The sequence below is a fragment of the Neofelis nebulosa genome, chromosome 12, assembly GCF_028018385.1.
Source record: "Neofelis nebulosa isolate mNeoNeb1 chromosome 12, mNeoNeb1.pri, whole genome shotgun sequence".
In the NCBI taxonomy this organism is placed as follows: Eukaryota; Metazoa; Chordata; class Mammalia; order Carnivora; family Felidae; genus Neofelis; species Neofelis nebulosa.
Window position 1 is genome coordinate 14400019 of NC_080793.1, and position 14852 is coordinate 14414870.

At 43.1% G+C, this 14852-nt stretch overlaps 1 protein-coding gene across 10 annotated transcripts in view; it reads right to left on the reverse strand.

Annotated features, from left to right (window-relative positions):
• CNTRL (centriolin) overlaps positions 1 to 14852 on the reverse strand; it is an 84496-nt gene that overhangs the window by 13244 nt on the left and 56400 nt on the right. For all 10 annotated transcript variants that reach the window (XM_058694317.1, XM_058694322.1, XM_058694319.1 and 7 more), the window contains 11 exons: positions 13508 to 13697; positions 12153 to 12466; positions 10436 to 10641; positions 8009 to 8201; positions 4953 to 5083; positions 4671 to 4811; positions 4443 to 4569; positions 3238 to 3402; positions 2318 to 2477; positions 1079 to 1194; positions 779 to 996 (listed from right to left, as the gene is read on the reverse strand). In XM_058694317.1, the coding sequence (XP_058550300.1) occupies positions 779 to 996; positions 1079 to 1194; positions 2318 to 2477; positions 3238 to 3402; positions 4443 to 4569; positions 4671 to 4811; positions 4953 to 5083; positions 8009 to 8201; positions 10436 to 10641; positions 12153 to 12466; positions 13508 to 13697 (1961 nt within the window). The remainder of the gene's footprint in view (positions 1 to 778; positions 997 to 1078; positions 1195 to 2317; positions 2478 to 3237; positions 3403 to 4442; positions 4570 to 4670; positions 4812 to 4952; positions 5084 to 8008; positions 8202 to 10435; positions 10642 to 12152; positions 12467 to 13507; positions 13698 to 14852) is intronic.

The following is a 14852-nucleotide window of genomic DNA, read 5'->3' on the forward strand; positions in this document are numbered from 1 at the left end:
TTTATGGTCCTTTTGGGGATAATTTCTATTTATAGCATGGGTGTGGACTGAAGTTCATTTTTGGGGTTTTGGATATACAATTGGTTCAGCAACAGTTTTTGAAAAGTCTGCCTTTTCTCTACTGAAGATGATGCCTTTGCATCTTAGTCAAAATTAGTTGTCCACACATTCGTGCGTTTACTTCTGGACTTTCTGTTCTGTTCCACGGACTGCTTTGTCTATCTTTCTACCAGTACAACAGTATTTTGGTCACCACAGCTGTATGTGGGGTCTTGAAATAGGGCAGTGTTAAGCTCTGAACATTTGTTCTTTTTCAAAGTTGTTTTGGTGTCATATCTAAAAAGTTTTAGATTCTATTCTACATCCAATCTTTGCATTTCCACATGAATTTCAGAAGCAGACTCTCAATTTCTATTTTAAAAGCATGTTGCAATTTTGATTATTTTGAATCTAAAGATCAATTTGAGGAGAATGGAATCTTAACTATACTGTCTTTCTACCCACAAGCAGGTGTCTCTCTCCATTTATTTATATCTTCCAGCATCCATTATTTTCCTTAAACACACACACAACAGGTTATTTAAAAAAGTGCTTTGGGGGGAAAAAAGCCTAAAAGGAAATTCCCCCAGAAATGGTATTGATGAATTGTATTGTGACACTGAGTTCGTGGGGTATTTTTTTTCCTTTTCTCTATTTTCCACTCTTTTTAAAACAGTGTGTTTATTATGCTTCAGCCTTCAAGAAGAGATCTTGCACGCTTACTGGTTTTTGCTCTTACCGTTTGCTCTGTGCCAACTTCTCTTCCCAGCTGTCACATTTTTCTTCGAGACCTTCCTTTTCTTTGCTCAAAGACTCCACACACGACTGTAGCACTCGGGTCTCGGCAGTTATCCGCTCTATTTCCCGTCTGTCCCTCTCGAGGACCTGCTTCTGCCACTCAATTTCCCCTTTCTGTTGCAGGGCTGTCTGCTGCAGATTCTCTAACTCCAGTCTCTCCTAAGTCAGATAAAAGGGGACTCACATGTGCCCACCGAGGAAGACTGCAGTCGGCTACGGGTAAAACGGCTTTGCTTATTACCTCCAGCACTTCGACCTGAGTCTTCTCTAACTCGGACAACTTTTGCTCATGTTGTAGCTTCAAACCTTGCAGCTCCTTGCTTTCAAGTTGCAGCATGTCCAGAATATTCTTTAGTTCTAAGAGGAACAGAACATGGTCCATGCTGCTAAATGAAGTTCACAGCACTTACAAACCGAACCAGAAAATAGTGCTATGGATACAAGAAACAATAGGCCATCAAAACATATCTGTTGTGTGAATTACTGGAGCTAACTGTATTTTAACTTAAAACAATTCTTTAAAATCTTGTTAAACATTAATTTGTTAAATTTTGTTTAAAAATTTTAACCCCAAAACATAACAAAGATCTAGTTCTACGAGCAAGTGCTCCATCTAAATGAATTTAAAAAAAAAATAGGAAAAACTTCAAAATATGTAAGTTGAGATTCAGATAATAATTTTTTATATTTTAAAATATAGATTTTTAAGTATTAACTTTTTTCTGATTAAAAAAAATATTTGGTCACCATAGAAAATTTCAAGAAAAGAGTAAAAAAAAAAAAAAAAAAAGAAAACCCATCATTATCCCACTATCCAAATATGATCACTACGACGACAGCATCCTGACGCATTTCCTTCCAGGAACGTGCACACACGCACGCACACGTACCACACAGATTTTCAAAATAACTTGGGACTCCACTCTATATTCAGTTTTTATCTATTTTTTCAGTCTTCCCATCGGCATTTTTGCATGCCCTTCAATGTTTGAAACATAGCTCTTAAATTGGTCATGGTTCCAAATTTTGTCATTATAAATTTTGCTGTAAGTAGTCAACTCAGCCAGCTTAATTTGTGAAGCAAGGAAATACTTACTCACTACATAAATAAATAAATCCAATATTGCTGCAACGTGCATGAATGCTTGCCCTCTCTCAGAAACTAGAACTGAGCTAAATGGTTTAACAGGTATGAATGTTCAGTCCTGAAACACTGGGGGGTTGGTCCAATTTATTTTTCTATCAACAGCCTATAAGTGCTCTTCCTTCTCCACGCTCTGGTCAGCAATGATCAGGACTATTTAGCTTTTAAATAAATTTTATCAATTTGAATGACAAAAAATATTGTATTCCTTTTATCATACTGCTTTCCTTCATATCTTTAAAAGAAGTTTATTTCACTATTCATATTTTTCCTGCGATCTGGAAAAAACACTTTTCCAAACTCTGACTTTATATGATTGTTTTCCTTTAAACTTACCAGTTTTATGTTTAGACATCTGCCCTAAAACTACCTGAAGATTTTCTTCCTCTTTTTCAATTTCCTGCTTTATGAGTGCAAGTTGAGTTTTTTTTTCACTAATCTGGACATTGAGTTCTCCTTTCTGAAAACTCAGTTCTTCCAGAAGAGATTTTACTTCCTGTGCCAAAAAAAAAAAAAAAAAGTCAACTCCCCTCCACAAAATTATGAATGGAAATTATACTGAGAACAGTTTTGTTATCAACTATCTCATTTCACAAAAACTCCAATTTGGAAACAAGTTCAATTTTGCCTTTTATGTCAAGAACAGCACTGTATTTTATTTTCCACTAACATATTTCTGTATAACGGAAGTAAGGAAGTCACATATCGTCTTCATTTAAAATGTATAAACAGTACTTACTATGTGCAAAGCAATGTGTTAAAGAAAGAAAAGGCTGACTCTGATACATCTCCTGCCCTCAAGAGGCTGAGCACCTTGGGGGAAATCAGCAAGGAGCATAAACATGGTCATGAAAGGCTCTGATGCCCTAGGAAACCTGCAGAGTGCCTCCAAACTCAGAAGAGAGAAATTCCTTCCAAGGTAAAGGAGAAGTCAGGAAAGTCAACTTAGTGGCATGAAGCTGAACCAGGAAAAATGGCTAGGATCTGGACATTCCCAAAAAGGAAATTCCTGGAGAAGAAATGGTATGAGAAAGGCACAGAGGCCGAGAACCTTTGGTATATCCAGAAAATACTACGGGAGAGCTACCCACGCAGCCACAGCCTAGATACAGAACAGTACATCAAAAACTGATGTTACAGAGGGTTCACGATTCAGGAATTTAGAACTGCATTTGGAGAGAAAACTAATTAAAATATGTTAAGATAAACCTAGAACATCACCCTTGGATTCTTAAGAAAACTAGTAAAGAACACACCCTAATATGATTGCACTTCTCAGTTACTTCGGTTTCTCCCAGTCTCAGCGCCTCCTGGAGGTCAGCTTTGGCCTGGACCATGCTTCCCTGGAGTAGACGCAGCTCTTCCTTTTTATGCCCTAACTCCCTGTCCAAGACGGCCAGTTCTTGCTGCTGATCGGATACCTGCGTTCAAGAAAAGGGAAGAATGCAAAGCTTGACAACCTTCGTGCTTGCTGTGATGGAGAATATTCAGTCCAGCTAACGGTAGTGGGGAAATCAGGGGCTAGCCTAATTGTAATTATCCCAGCTGCAAGAGTCAGGAGGGCCAGGCTGGGGGTACAGGCATCAAATGACTAATAAAGATCTTGAGTTCGCATACATAAAAGCATATCCATCAAATCATAGCAAAAACAAGATGATAATAAGGAATATCCCTCAGGTTATGGTTTTCAAAATACTTGTGTGTCTATATACCTTATTACATTACCTTGGCAATGGAAGTCAGGCAGGGATTTTTTAAATTTATTCATTTTGTAAATTTAAAAATGTCAACTTTAAGAAAAGTACACATTTTACATAAAAAACAGAAAATGCAGATGTGCAAAAGGAAGAAAATAGAAAATATTTATCTCCCCTTATCAGATGACTGCTTTTGTACTTTGATACAGACCAAAAATATAAGCACGAGTGTTCATAAACACATTTAGCATAAATGATCTTAGGGTGCATCCTGTTTGTTTTTTTTTTTTTATTAAAAAACTTTTTTTTTTTTTTTTTTTTTTTTAGTGTTTATTTAGATTTATGAGAGAGATACAGAGCGTGAGCAGGGGAGGGGCAGAGAGAGAGGAAGACACAGAACCCGAAGCAGGCTCTGGGCTCCACGCTGTCAGCACAGAGCCCGACGTGGGGCTGGAACTCACAAACCGCAAGATCATGACCTGAGCCAAAGTCGGACACTCAGCCAACTGAGGGGTGTATCCCATTTTTAGCCCCACTTCTTTTACTCAGTAATATATTCTATTTATTCTACTGAGTTGCGATTCAAATTTGGGTTGGACTCTACTCTTAATCACTAGGATACAGAGCCTCATTTATGCTTTATATCTTATTTTGTATTTTCCAGTCTTTTCTACAATCAAACGTGTATTACTTTTTATAATCGTAACAGAAACGCAGGTTTCAAAGCAGCATGAACTGCTTTTCCAAGGCATCGGTTGCCATACCTGGCTTTTCAGCTTTTCCAGCTCAGCTTTCTTGGCCTGCAGGAGGGTCTCTGACTCTTTCAGGACGTGCAGGTGGTGATCCTCATTGTGTTGTGCGGCCTCGATGTCCTTCTGCAATTTCTGCAGCCTGCGAACACCAGCAGCACTGGAGCAGATCTGAAGGAAGGCTGAACCCCAAGAGCGGTCTTCCAGCACAAGCCCCTTGGGCCCCCCAGAGGCTGTACTTACTCTCCGGTCAGTGCTTCCTTCTTCTTGTTCAGGCACTGGAAGTCGGAGTCTTTTGCTGCAACAACTTTGTTTATTTCTTTCAAAGTTTCTTCTTGCTCCATTTTGTGCTGCTCCAAACCCTTTGTGTCAGCCTCGAGTAATCTACAACACACTGCTTTACTCTCCAAGGCCCCTTAGACTTAGCCTGCATTATTTATCTTAAGGCGATTACTACTCCCTTACCCCCCGAACTTGTCATTGATCTCCCTGAATACATCAATAGCCAAGAGGGACTCCACCTACCTGAGCTGTTGGTCAGCTTTGACAAGGTTAACAGCAGTTTCCTGGGCTCTCCTTTCTAACTCCTCAGCATCTTTTTCGATTTGCAATAGATTTCTCTTGGCATCAGCGAACTTCTCAACGGCATCTTTTGTCTAAAAAAGACACTGTCATTAGAAGCGATTCAGTTACCACACTCCTTTTGCACCTCTTAGGAAAAACGACAAGGCCATACAGAAAGACTGAGAAAAATGTGCATTCACTTTGACTCTCCAACTCCCAGAAGAGAATTCAGGAGTAAAAAAATGACTACATAAAAATGCTCATTGTGTACTGAAATACAACTTGACAAGTGACAGATTAAGTGATAAAGCATCAACACAATGGAGTACTGTGTAGCCTTTAAGATGACAATATAGCAACATGGAAGAATGTTAATGGTATTATGTTGGCTGAAAAAAAACAAATTTAAAATGGCACTCTAGGGGCGCCTGGGTGGCGCAGTCGGTTAAGCGTCCGACTTCAGCCAGGTCACGATCTCGCGGTCTGTGAGTTCGAGCCCCGCGTCGGGCTCTGGGCTGATGGCTCGGAGCCTGGAGCCTGTTTCCGATTCTGTGTCTCCCTCTCTCTCTGCCCCTCCCCCGTTCATATTCTGTCTCTCTCTGTCCCAAAAATAAATAAAAAACGTTGAAAAAAAAATTAAAAAAAAAAAAATAAAATGGCACTCTAAGGGCAACTATGTGCAACTAGATCTGTGTCTGCAAAGACAGAAAGGCTCTGCAAAAAGAAAAAGTCACTTGAGGGTGGTGACACTGTGAATGATCTTTTACTTAAAAATAATCTGTATACTATTTTATGCTATCTTATTCAATTAAAAATATCTCCACAATTAAGTGACAACAAGCTGATTTTACCAACAGTCCCTCCTTCACAGAGATTATTACTGTACTCTAGATCCGATCGTGTTAAATAAAACCTCCTTCATTTAAAGATGAATTAATAATGTCTGAGAAACACAAACATTAAGTACTTTTGTCAAAGTACTTAAAACTCCTCCTGTACAGGATTTGGCAAAAAGAGATTACTTTTTTTTTTTTCTTTTCGAAAACAGATTTTTTTTTTTTTTAAATCAACTTGGTTTCCTTTTTCTGTCTAAAATAAGAGGTTTAAGACAATGCCACCAAAGGTCCAAAAATAGTGCTTGCTTTGCACTTCGTTGAACAGTGACTCCCCTTCGGGCCAAATACTCAAGCTGTGCAGCTGCACCAAAGTCCCAGGCTTGTTAAACTAGTCCAGTACATCTCCCGTGTGGATGCAAGAAGGCTGGCGAGCTCCCAAACAGCTAGATAGCTCACCACACTTCCTTCCATTCCAGATCCCTGGTTTCTGTCAGTTTCATCAGCAAAGCACTGGACAAAACGCACTACGTGCTTCAGAAAGTCACATTTCTAAGTAGTTTTCTATCTCTTTCTATGTTAGGTTTTAACATGTCTGGCATCTTTCTCACAAAATGCACCACCTTCTCCCTCGCTCTTCCTCCTTAGCAAGCTGCCTCCCTGAATCATTTTGGGAGGACAAAAGGGGAAGAGCTTACTAGCCTCAGTTCACTTACTATTTCTGCCTACTACTGGTATCAATATTCTTTTATATACCAGTGATAAAGTTTTCTCTAGTCCTGCTCACACCTATGTTATCTCACAATCGTCTAACATGTGATAGAAGGAACATGATCAGTTGATCATCTGAAAAGACACCAGGATGTTTTTCCATTCTTATTAAAGCCATCACTCACAGAATATCTTTTTTTTTTTCAACGTTTTTTTTTGTTTTTTTGTTTTTTTTTTTTTTGAGACAGAGCATGAACGGGGGAGGGGCAGAGAGAGAGGGAGACACAGAATTGGAAGCAGGCTCCAGGCTCCGAGCCATCAGCCCAGAGCCCGACGCGGGGCTCGAACTCACGGACCGCGAGATCATGACCTGGCTGAAGTCGGACGCTCAACCAACTGCGCCACCCAGGCGCCCCTCACAGTATATCTTTAATAAATCCTTTGTTTCAGTTCCCGGGTTACAGATTTCTATTCATTTAAATCCATCCATGTTGAAATAACATAAAAACAGTTTCTGAGATGCTCCATGTGGGTATGGGACTTTTTTACCCTGGAATTCTCCTCAAACTAAGAAAGCTCTTGGGTGGGGTGCCTGGGTGGCACAGTTGGTTAAGCGACCAACTTCAGCTCAGGTTACGATCTCATGGTTCGTGGGTTTGAGCCCTGAGTCCGGCTCTGTGCTGACAACTCAGAGCCTGGAACCTACTTCGGATTCTGTATCTCACTCTCTCTCTCTCTGCCCCTCCCCCTGCTCATGCTCTGTCTCTGTCTCTCTCTCAAAAATAAATAAAACATTAAAAAAAAAAAAAGCTCTCTTGGTGAGGCAGAACTTTAGCTGTGTGGCCCTGGGCCAGCTACCAGCTTCTCTGAGCTCCACCAGTGAACTGGGCTAACCACCATCTTACAGGGTTGCCAGGAAAGGTTAATGAAGCAGTATTTATAAAATAGCCAATGTGTGGTCAGAGCAGGGGCCCAGTAGAGTAGGGGCTCCTTTTCCTCCTCCATTTCTTTCTGTATTGTAGTCACAAGAACACTACCTCAGACCAAAAAATGCTTGATTTTCTATCATCAACTTGGAGAACGAAGTAATACCAGGAAGAAGTCTTCTGAGATCCACTGTTGCTTTCAGATGAATCTAGCACTGACCTATTTAATACAGAGAGATATCAAAGCCCAAATAATTTAAAGACACACACAGGATTAGGGAATAGGTTGTGTTAGGAACGGAATGATTTCGGCAGCTTTTAAGTCTTCCTGAACAGCCTAAGTATTCTTTGCCTGAACTGGTAGGTGAGGGGAGCAAAGCTGGGGAGTCAGGAGGCTTGCCCGAATTCTCACAGCTCCTTAACTAGCAGCGTGCAGCCTGGAACCCAACCGTCCGCCTTCGGCGACCATGTTCTTATCATGATTTCTTTCTAGTCCTTCATGCCGTGGGCAGTGAGGTGCCTCACCCCAAACCACAGCAGAACATACTTTCTCCTTCGTGCGTGAAAGTTCACTTTCGGCCTCCGCCAGCAGCCGGTCAGCTTCTCTGAGTTCTGCTCGACGTTTCATAAGGGTCTTTTCGATGCACTCAATTTCATCCACGATATCTTCATGGTGTTTGAGTGACTTCTCTATTTCTAGCTCGTTCATAAGACTCTCAACATTTCCATCAAGGAAGTCTCTAAAAAAATCGTATACAAACATATTAAGAGTCTTCAAATGTAGACAATACAGACACTTGTAGTCTGATAAAAAAGATGTACGATGATTTTCTACTCTCCTATGAGAAGGGCTGGAAGAGACGTTTACATTTGACCATGTTCAAGGCCTAGGTTCACCCTTTTATTCAACATGGTACGTGGCTGACAGTAAGTGCACAATGCATACAAAGTACGATGCAGCTGTTTTATCTTTTTTGATTATTATTTTTTTTGTCAGCACTTGGGTCAAGACAATGTTGACATTTCTATTCTATGGTATAAAAAGAAAGCCAACCACCACCATAATAATCATCCATTCCCCTAAATCTATCTTTCTAGTCGCAGCTCACCAACCATCCCAAAGACTTCCTAATTTTGTGATTTACTGTTCAATGATACAATGATAGTAACGATATTTGACAAATCAGAAAGCAAGACACAGAAGTCACTAACTCAAGGCTAACATGTCAAAATTCTTTGAAAATGAAACTATGACAGAAAAACATGAAAATAAATTCATCAACATTTAACACATTGTTTCTCTTTAAATGAAGGCACACATATCCTTTCTTCGGATATTTTCGTGTTATCCAAATTCCTTAAAGTGAGCACTTATTTTACTTTTATAACTAGGAAAAGAAGTGGTTACCCCACTGCCCTACCATCCTCCCTCAAGAAAATCTCACTTTAACCTCTCCCCACCATATGCCTACAAAAGTGAGAGAAGCAACCATCCTTGAAACGCTTACACATTTTTTTAAATTTCTTTTTAAGCTTTATTTCCTTTTGAGACAGAGAGACAAAGCGTGAGTGGGGGAGGAGCAGAGAGGGACAGGGAGACACAGAATCCGAAGCTGGCTCCAGGCTCCAAGCTGTCAGCACAGAGCCCGACGCGGGGCTCGAACTCACGGACCGCGAGATCATGACCTGAGCCAAGTCGGACGCCCAACCGACTGAGCCACCGAGGTGCCCCAAAACGCTCACACATTTATTCCCCATCTCCTTTCAGTGTGACCCTGGCTTTTCCCTGCCAGGTCTACCGGCCAGTCACAGGTGTGCTCCTAGAAGGCAGAGACCATAGCTCACTCACCCCTGGGATCTCCACCGATCTCCCCGCAACCCTGGTGCCTGGGCCAGTCTGACTGACACGACAAAAGCTGGGGACCGTCATAACTCCTGAACCACTGCACAAGATGGGCTTCTACCCACCTGGCCCTCTCAGCAGATACTGCCTTCATTAACGGACCCTATGCCAGATGCTGGGGCACAAAGAGGCCCAGGCACCGCCCTCCTGGGCTCCTTACAACACGGTGTGAACAGTACTCTACCCAAGGTTGCCAACCCGAACTGTGGGAGCCAGAGATGAGGAAGGCTTTGTGTAAAAGGGGATCTCTGACCTTTATCTGGACAGACAGGGTGGAGTTAGGCAGGGGGCAGGGAAACCATTTTAGGCAAGGACAGTATGTGCAAAGGTGGAGAGGCAGGGGAGAATGTGGTGTTGGGGGAAACCACAGAAAAGTAGGTAGGGCCTGAACAAACACTGCGTGTAGGAGAGAAGGATAAGACAGGCAGGCAGGTTCAGATCCAGAGGGTGGTGTGCATTCTGATGGGACTGAGTCACCTGGGAGAGTGGCTAGCTCGGATCTGTAGCCACGTTCAGGGTAGAATGGAGACAGAGCCTAGACACGGGAGGCCAAAGTAGAAGCTATTACGACGACCTGGGCGGAGATGATGAAAGGCCAGGGCGGTGGAGATGAAAGAAGGGGACCAGTTTGACAGCTCTTTGTGTACAGTTGTAGGACCCGGAGACCAACTGGAGGTTTGGGAAATCGAGGAAAGCGGAGCTGCACACGCCCGGCTTGTTTTTAGCCAGAGTAACTGGGGAGGGCGGAGGGTTATGCCATTCTCCAAGAGGGGCCACAAGAAGAGCTCATCTGGATTACGGGCCAAGAGAACTTGGACTTGCCCTGTGCAACTTGGGAGTCACCTGTGGCTACAACTTTAAATTAAACTCTATTCCTCAGTTCCATTAGCCACACTTCAAGTGCTCAATCGGCACACGTGGCCGGTGATTACCGTTTCGGATGGCATGGATCGACAGCATTGCCAAGGTCACAGAAAGTTCAACTGGACAACACCGATTCAGGTTACCTTAATAAGCCAATGTCATGTTTATCAGAACTATAAAAGTGAAATAGCTAATAATCATAGTTACTTTCGCTGTTTATGTTTCTGGATGGTATCATGTAATTCTTCTACTTCGTGCTCTAAGTCTTTCTTCTCTTGCAAGAGACCATCAATATTACGATGCAGCTCTTCCAACTCTTTCACTGACTGCCGCGTGGATGCTCTCGTGCACTGCTCCTGTTTCTCTGATTTTAAATGCTGCATGATGTCTTCTAATCTAGAAACTTCATTCTCCTGAACAAAGAAAAAAAAATGCAATCCTGAGAAACATCACTTGATGTTTTTCCTGCCAAAAGCTGCAATCGACTCCTTTCCTGCCAAAAGCTGCAATCGACTGTGCTTAAAGTGCTATCTATGACGTGAAAATGATGGTAGCTTCTAGACTTCAGTATGAAAACGAAAAATCAAGTCAGGCCAATTTTTTCACATGCCACAGATGAAACTGATGAACTAACAGAGCTTTTAATTTTTCCATCAGTCCAACTATGGTTGATACACATTCACCAAGCACCCCTTATGGATAATCTCTGCCTCCAGAGTTCAGCAAGTAGCAGAAAAGACGGACACAGGGGTCTCTGGGCACAGGGAGGGGAGTTGCCTGGAAGGCTGCCCAGAGGGAGAGGGGTTTTGCCTGGGTTTTGAAGAATAAGTGAAACGGGAAAGACCTAACCTGAAGAAATAACACGTGCTAATGCACGGAGGTATAAGAGGGCATGTGAGAAACTACAGAACAGCTGGGGACGGCTGGTGGGTAAAGGAACCAGCCCGAGAGGTGATGACAGGCCGAGCTGACGGCGCTGCCGTAAACACACATGCGCTGAGACACTGCAGGGCAATGGGAGGGACTATCGTTCCAACCACGTGAGCACACACAGGCCCTCTGCAACTAGTCTGACCTACTGCCCGGCACTCAGGGGTCCTAGTCCTTGTCTTCCTCTTAACCTGCTGGGAGGAAAAGGAAAACAGAAAGAGCTCTAGGCATCTTGAGTTTGAAGGAGGAGTTTGTCATGCATTTTAATTCTTTAGAACCATAAGTTTACAAAATAAGCTGGTGATCAGGAAGTAATCATCTCTTGAAATGTAGCCTTAGAAAAGAATATGAAATACACTAAAAATTTACACAGTTGAGTCAACTACACTGCCTACAAATAGAGAAATGTTATGCAATCATTAAAATACTGCTTAAAACCATCTGTAAAACCACAGGGAAATGTTTGTAATGTTAAGTGGGAAAAAGAGAATATGAAATGTGTGCACAAGAATTATGAAAAGAAAAAAAGAATAATCATGAATCTTACCACCCAGAGATAATCCCCATCACAACCTTGCTATATACTGCTCCTACGTGTGAATACACAAAGCACATCCATGTGTATGCGTGCACACACACATACACATGCGTGTACAAGTACAGGCCCCACTACGTGAACACTCCTGTATGTACACATTAGTATCATACTTGTCAGTAGAAAAATATACAATAAGCTCTCCAAAAATGGTTAATTTCTGGACTGAAAGTATTTTTGCTATAAAGTGGTTAAACCAAGCTTGTGGTCTGGCCTGGTGCCGTAACTCCCCTCCAGAAGGATATTTTAGTAAGAGAACGCTTGCTCCATTCTAAACATCAACTTTACGAACATACTTTGGGACATAATCCCTTCCTAAGTAGGTCAAATCATCACATACACAACCTTAATCAGTCTCCCATGGTAGCGAGACCTTATTCAGTCTCCCCCTCCACTTACCAAGTTATGGTGTTCCGGGACGTTGCAATGCAGCACCCCCACAGGGATGAGGGGGACAGAGAAGTTGGGGGGCGGAGGCCCATACACGATGGGGGCTCCAGCAGGAGGTGGGCCATAAACAACAGTGCCAGGGCTGAGAGGCTGGCTGTTGTTGGGCAGGGGAGGAGGTGGTGCGTACAGGGCCATGCCCTGGGGAACAGGAGAACCATCGGGAAACACAGTGTACATCATGTATCCAGAAGGAGGCACGAATGGGTGTTCCTCGTGGTCATCCAGCTCACTCTCTTCCTGACTATCTCCTCCACTGTCTGCATCTTGACAGAAATAAACAGAAGAGTATTTTACCCACATGGTTTATTGGGTAAACAAGTTTAGTAGAGAACAGGAGCATTTAGGACAAGATCCCCAAGAACTGGGAGTAAAATTCTGTGAAAAGGTCAAAATAGGGATTCGTATTATTTTCAGAGGCTGATACTTGAGTGTTTCTTATGCCTATGTGTTGAGTTGCTTTTTTCTGTCTTTATTCATTCATTTATTCGGCAACCATTTGGGTGTCTGCCTCAGGCTGCATAAAGATAGAGAAGCGGAGATGTGTGCTGAGACACCAAGGCTCGCAGTGTCTATGGGTGCCATGATGCACGGCACTCTCCAAGGTGCTAGCTTCCTTACTCGCCTCCCCTACAAGCAGGTCTAGGTTTGTCTATCACGGATGACAGACAACCTAGCACACAGCAGGCACTCAATAAGTAGCTCTTGAATAAAGAAATTCTCAGAAGGGGACATTCCCATTTTATGGCTTCATAGTCTAAGAGCAGCTAGAAAATTTGCCTAGGATCACACAGCTGCTTGGTCAAAGAGCGAGGATTTACCCCAAGTCTGATTGACTCTTCCTCCTAGAGCTTTTGAAGATGGACCTAGAACATTTCATTTTAGTCAAGCTAATCAGTGTCATGATACAAGGATGTACGCACCTGCCATGCTCCAGGAGCACAGGTGAAAAAGCTGCTCAGTGTGCCTGGGTAAGGCAAGATGGAGGAAGGCTCCCTAAAGGAGTGGTGTTTGAGGGCCTGAGTCTTGCTGAAAGTCGAGCAGCAGTAGGTTTGGAAGGAAGGAGAAGGACATCCTAAAGAGAGGGTTTAAAGCATGGAGGCTGGAGGAACATGGCATGCTGTGACTATCTTAGGCAACTGGGTAGGACTGATGTGCAGAACAGTGATGGGAGGTGAGACAGGAGGTCACTGGCCAAGATCACAGCAGAGGGCCTTGCAGACCAAGCTAAGGAGCCTGGACTCAGTCTTATGGATTTCAGGAAACCAATAAAAGAAATGCAACTTCTCTTCTGTGATTTAACTTACCTCTATTTGAAAACGATTTATGTAACCCACTCCTGATGGGAGAATAAACCCAGTATCCTGAGACAGGTGGAGGCCCACTCTCCTCCTTTCCATCCTGCCATCCGCGACATGGTTTTCTAACAGGAGTTGAGGCTGTGTACTTTAGGCCTACACCAGAGTCTTTGGTGGCCTGGGAACTATAGCTGGAAACCTGAAATAAATGACAGCAAAGCCCACTATTAGAAATGAAAAGGCTGAGTTGGAGAAATGCCAAAGTCTAGAACAAAATTGAGATGTGGCAAAGTTGAGAATGAACTGGTTTCTTTCCACAGATCACAATTCTCATTTTTCACAGAGAGAAGTGAGACATGATTACACAGTCGGGTAAACTGCCTGAGTATCAGCCTCTCTTCTCCAGTACTCCTCTTTCCTGGTGGTTTCTCCTCTTTTGCCTTGTCCTTGATGGCCCACGGATGAAGGCAAAGGAAACAAGTGAATTTTCAAGGCCATCTGGGAGATCAATCTCTTACTATCCTGGGAGCCTGGCATGGTTGAAAAGCTCTACTCTCCTAACTCTCCCTCCTTCCCAATCATAAATAGGTCTACCTTTCGAACCCTTGCCCAGCTTGGCCTTACAATGTTACAATGTGGAATATCTACACAGCTTCCACCTCCAGCCCTGGTTGTCAAGCAGGTTTAGATGTAGACTCTGGTTGACTCTACACAGCGCTGGATCCTAACTTGTCATAGCCACTTATTTCTCCTTGACGGTTGCCTGTCAGCTGATCGTAGCAGGATGTCACCCAGTCCCTCTGCTCTGGATGCAGGCTGCTTACCGTTCTCTCCTCACGTCCCACGTTCAAGACCCATTGACCCCCTGACCATTTTGTTTCCTGAACACCCTCTCAGTGACACCTCTTCTCCTCCAGCTCTACTGCTCTAGCCCTGGCTTCTGTCCCTCATGGAATGAGTTCAAAAGCACCCTGCTCCCTCCTCCCCGAGTTTACCCACCGCAAATCAGGCCTCCACACTCAGCCCAATTATTGTCCTTAAACTACAGCTCTGATTATATTATACATGTCCTAAATCCCTGAGGCCTCCACAAGTCAGTGCGAGACATTTTGAGCCCCTATGCAAAAAACATGAGCCCAAACTACTTTTCCAGACTCACCTTTCACCATTGCCAGCCAATCCTCCAGCCCCACAAGACCACTCACCATAGCTAAACCAACTCTCCCCTTCCACACGTCTCTGCCCTCCTAAAAGCCCATCCCTTGACAGCTAAGTGCTGACTTCATGACTTTGTGTGAAGCCTTCCTTCCTGAACTTCCCCAATGAGAGGAATCCCTAACACTTCTCTGTAATA